This window comes from Andrographis paniculata, unplaced genomic scaffold (genome assembly GCF_009805555.1).
Source record: "Andrographis paniculata isolate CXL003 unplaced genomic scaffold, ASM980555v1 Contig9END, whole genome shotgun sequence".
Classification (NCBI taxonomy): Eukaryota; Viridiplantae; Streptophyta; class Magnoliopsida; order Lamiales; family Acanthaceae; genus Andrographis; species Andrographis paniculata.
Genome location: NW_026137639.1, coordinates 5,244,860 through 5,249,820, shown reverse-complemented (window position 1 = coordinate 5,249,820; position 4,961 = coordinate 5,244,860). Strand labels below are relative to the sequence as shown.

Here is a 4,961-nt window from a genome sequence, read left to right as displayed (position 1 = left end):
AAAAAAGAGATGACTACTTTGATATTTTTGGAAAAAAAAATTAAAATACTAAAACTAAAATCAAGTATCATGAGCAAATTAAACATACCCATAAACATGATCTAATATACATTTAACTCGGAAATCCTAAAAGTAGAATTGGGCTGTAGTCCAATGGAATATATGATGGCCCAATACTCGATACCTAAAAATTAAATCTTTTTTCTTGCAGAGAGAGAGAGAGAGAGAGAGAGAGAGAGAGAGAGAGGGGGAGGTGGGAGGGAAGGAGAACGATGATTGAAAAAGATTGAAAGTTTGGGAATGTTGCATTGGCGAAAGGTAGTTTCGGATGGCATTTTCAGCCTAGAGTTTCTCCACCGGTGTCTTCGGAAGAAGTCTAGCCATGGTTATAGGGGTAGCAGAGTTGGAAACAATGAAGAAGGTGAAGAACAACTACGCCTGTTCAAGAGCAAAGGTCAGCATCTTTTGACCAACAACCGAGTACTCGACTCAATCGTTCGAACTTCAAGCATAAAACCTGACGATATTGTTCTCGAAATCGGTCCGGGCACGGGGAATCTCACTCTAAAGCTCCTTGAAGCTGCTAGAAGAGTTGTCGCTGTCGAAATCGACCCTCGGATGATCGATGTTCTTCGTAAGCGCGCCGCTGAGAGAGGATTTCTTGAACGCTTGAATGTGAGAGTTTTCAGCTTTGTAAGTTTGATTTATGCGCTTGAACTGTTCGCTGAAATGCCAAAAAAAAAAATGGTCAATATGTTAATCAGTACAAGTTTATTTCAGTTTTCATTGGTGACATTGCTAAATGCAATTGCTGTTTGGTTTTGCAGATCATCAATGGCGACGCACTGAATGTTAAATTGCCAGAATTCAATCTGGTTGTGGCCAACATTCCATATGGTATATCGTCTCCATTATTGGCTAAATTAGTGTATGGGGCGAAGGTGAAACCATTTAGGAGTGCTACACTGTTGCTCCAGAAAGAGTTTTCGAGGAGGTTACTAGCAAAGCCTGGTGATTCTGAGTTCAATAGATTGGCTGTGAATATTAAGCTGATGGCCGACGTAGAGTTTGTAATGAATGTGAGCAAGAGGGACTTTGTACCCTGTCCCAAGGTGGATTCCTCTGTTGTCAAAATTTATCCTAAAATTGAGGTCCCGGAAGTGGACTTGAACGAGTGGTGGGCTTTCACGAGGACTTGTTTTAGCAAAAAAAACAAGACTTTAGGTGCAACGTTCAAGCAAAAGAGGAAGTTAATGGAGCTAATGAAATTGTCGGAAGGAAGTTCCTGTGTAGATTGTAGTTCCAAGTCATCTTATTATGACAGCAGTAGCGAAGAGGATGAGGAGGTTGTAAGGGATGGAAGGCACGGTGATTTGATTATGGGATTTGGAATTGACGTCAGCTCTTTCAGGAAGAAAATTATAAGCATTTTGGAATGTGGTGGATATTTGGATAAGAGGCCCTCGAAACTATCCAATGACAATCTTCTGCAGTTGTTATTTCTGTTCAATGAAGCTGGGATATATTTTCATGATCGAACAAAGCCAAACGAAGCATGTGACAGCTCATGATGATATGATGTCAGATGTATGTTATTAAGGTTGTTCTTTCTTGATCTTCTTACAGGTTACATCTGCTTCAAGCATGGTGTATGATTGTATTATTGAGCTACCACTTATTGTCGGGAATGTATGAAGAATATTGTCCAATGGTGTAATTATTTTGACAAAATTGAAGGAACACATCATGTACTTCGTTCAATTCTATTAAGTCTACCCTCAATAATATTGCCCTCTACACCATCGATTCAAGCAGTTGAATATTCCTGTTGCTTCAAAAAGTCCTTTAATAGTATGATATATATATATATATATATATATACAGTCCTGCATCATCTCCAATTCGCAGCAATGTTCCGTGGGTTTAGGGATTTTTAAGTTTGCATTCTGAAAAGTTTTACCTTTCGCAGATTATTTTTTGTTCTTTGTGATTGAGGATGTGAGAGAGAACTGAAATGATGATTTATTGCTGGAAAATATTGGTAGGTTATACAGAGAAGTATTAGAAGAATATGGTTAGAACGTTGTCATGCTTTTATAATGTTATATTCGTGTATTGTTATTGTCTACGTAGTTAATTTTGAGTATTCTTGTGTTTTTATAATTATATTGGAGTTGGATGCTATTCCTAAAGTTTGAGCATTCAATGTTTTTAAGCTTGATGTTTGATGTATTAGCGAATTCTGAAACCTGAGTTTGTGACTTGACCAGTGCCGATGGATCTGCTTTATCGGGATACAGATGGATAAGCATTTGTAGGTAGTGAAAGTAGCAAGAATTGGTTATTTCGATAGTGTTTTTGTTAGACAATTATCCTAGGCTATATTCATAGAATCAGTATAAGATCGAAACTTGTGTCTGTAATGAAGTGTGTAGGCTTCAGATTTCGAACTTGGTTATTATGGAAATTATGAAACTATACTCAAACAGAAAGATTGGTTATGTTGTGTCCAATGCACAATAAATCAGTTTGTTCTTCTCCTCATCATCTACAAGTCATGCCTGGATCGAAGTTATACTGAAGTTCAATCTAATTGAGTGAAATTAGATTAGCAATGTACGTTTAAATATTCGTGCATTTATAATCTATCAACTATTACAGCATATTTGGCTCGTATTTAAGTTTGTGTTTTTTAGCTTCAGATTTTAGTTTAAATAGCAGTTGAATGAGAGAAAATAGCTTAATTTTATAAGAATGGTGAAGATAACAGTCTTATATTACTAAATCTAATATCTAAATTTTCTCGCTTTGGGAAACTTTGGATATACGCGCATCTCCTAGGAAATTTCTCAGTATGAAGAGTCGATCCTTGAGGTGAACCTATGATCGCGCAGCACTTCCTGTTTGTGTGGTGAGGCAACGGTGTTACGCCTTTGGACTCCCCAAATCCCTTCTTAGGTATGTTGATCGGTAACTTTTAATTGGCCGAGGTTTTTGTTGTGCATTTCTTAGCCACCATTTATAATGTTTCATAGTATACCATAGTAGTTGTATATATCTCGATAGATCCTCTTGCCTTTTATTGAGTTTTATCTTCTTGTTTGTGACATTTGAGTTGCTCATTTCTTGATATATATTATACATTGTGTTGTTTCTCGTGTTTTTTAACAGCTGAGCTGTATTATAAGACTACACTCGATCCAGACAACTGTCGGGGTCTTGAAGGCACAAAGCTCGGACAGATTGACGACAAAAAATGTAGAAAGTAAGATGGATTGGCTGGCTACATTTGCTTTTATGTTTGTTACTATTTCTGTGTTGCTTGTTTATGTTTATATGCAAAAAAATTATCAGTTTTAAACCTTCTTTTTTGTCTCCAATATTTTCCAATCCGTTAACGTGACATTGCAAAATTAAATTTGTCAAAATAAAATTTGTGGGACGGGGCCTATTGAAAGCATTACATAAAATACCCTCTTCTTGTTCTATTCTTTGTCCATGTTTTTGGTCTAAATTCATTGTATTTGATATCATAGATGGGCACATCAAGTATTGGCATATTCCCATATTAGCAACACTAATTATTATTATTGTGAAATTATAAATTACAAATTTAAAGGAAAGAAATCAAGGTCACATTAGCAAGACTAATTATTATTATTGTGAAATTATAAATTACAAATTTAAAAGAAAGAAATCAAGACCACAAAATAGTGAACTAGTATAACATTCTAGTATGTATGTAGCTCAAGATCGTACGCAGACTCCATAGATCAACAGAAGTTCTTTTAATATGTTATGTCGTCTTACTCAATCAATCATACTATAAGGGAATTTCCAAAAGCTCACCCTCTAATACTCCAATCAAAGTATCTTTTCGCAAACTAGTCAGGTTTACAATTTTAAATTGGTAATTTTACAGGTCAGGACAAGTCATTTCGAACCTCTGGTACACCTACATATTCAAAAATTCTTCTTTCCATTGAAATATGGGCTACCATCAAAACTAACAAAGTATTAATATTATCATTATGTTCTTGAATCTTGAGCAAAACAAATTAATATTAAATCTCATACTCTTTTCAAGTCAATCAAAAGAAGTTAAATTCATGAATGAGCAATTGACATTATTGATGGGTAGAGAGACTTCATTTTTGTAAAGGCGTCACCGCGATGGGGAGCTTCCTCTTCATTTTCACCGTCGGGAAATATGTTATATCGTCCTTCCCGGTAGTCCAACGGCAAAGACAACATATTTTTTTAGAAATGAGGATCAATTCTGTTCGCAAACAATAAACCTATTTTTCTTATTTGGTAAATGAAGATCCCACACTATTAATACAGTATTTGAAAAAATTACTTATAATCCACCTTTGGTTTGAAAAGTCAACATCATACTTCCCGTGATTTAAACTTTGCACAAGAGTCTCTTGTGTTTTAAAAATATTACATAAAATTTCCTAAAAATCGCATAAAACTTCTTTGTAATTTTGAAAATATTGCATAAAGTCTCCTAAAAAGAGACGATATTTCGAAAATACAAGGAGTCTCATGTTATATCTAAATCATAAGACAGAATGGTTGTAGATTTTTCAAAGTACAAATGAATTATAAGTAATTTTACCAAAATATTCTATAATAACATAAAAGTACTAAAATACTCATATCAACACACACTATTTATTAAGTGTGGAGTCTTATAACTTAAAATATTTTGGTGTTTACACACTTATACACAATATTTATGCAAATAATAACTAGATGTGTTCGTCTAACATATTTTTTATGACACGATTCCTGATGAATATTAGAAAAAGTTATCGAATTGAATAATGTAATGCGTAACGATAAGTTGTAACGAGATGGTGAAAGAATATTGATGCCTTTGAACCCAATATAACATTGTTTTTATGTGACTTGATTTCTTAATTATGAAAATGTGAATTATAATGTCGCATCAT

At 34.4% G+C, this 4,961-nt stretch overlaps 1 protein-coding gene across 2 annotated transcripts; it reads left to right on the top strand.

The window, feature by feature from the left end:
* Nucleotides 1-232: 232 nt before the first annotated feature.
* LOC127244197 (ribosomal RNA small subunit methyltransferase, mitochondrial-like) lies at nt 233-1,742 on the top strand. 2 transcript variants are annotated; one of them, XM_051264629.1, is made up of 2 exons: nt 233-675; nt 828-1,742. In XM_051264629.1, the coding sequence occupies exons 1-2, from the start codon at nt 301-303 to the stop codon at nt 1,569-1,571; spliced, it is 1,119 nt and encodes a 372-aa protein (XP_051120586.1). In that variant the 5' UTR covers nt 233-300; the 3' UTR covers nt 1,572-1,742. The 2 variants fall into 2 exon arrangements, with proteins under 2 accessions (XP_051120586.1, XP_051120584.1); XM_051264627.1 differs by having other exon boundaries at nt 233-693.
* Nucleotides 1,743-4,961: the final 3,219 nt, after the last annotated feature.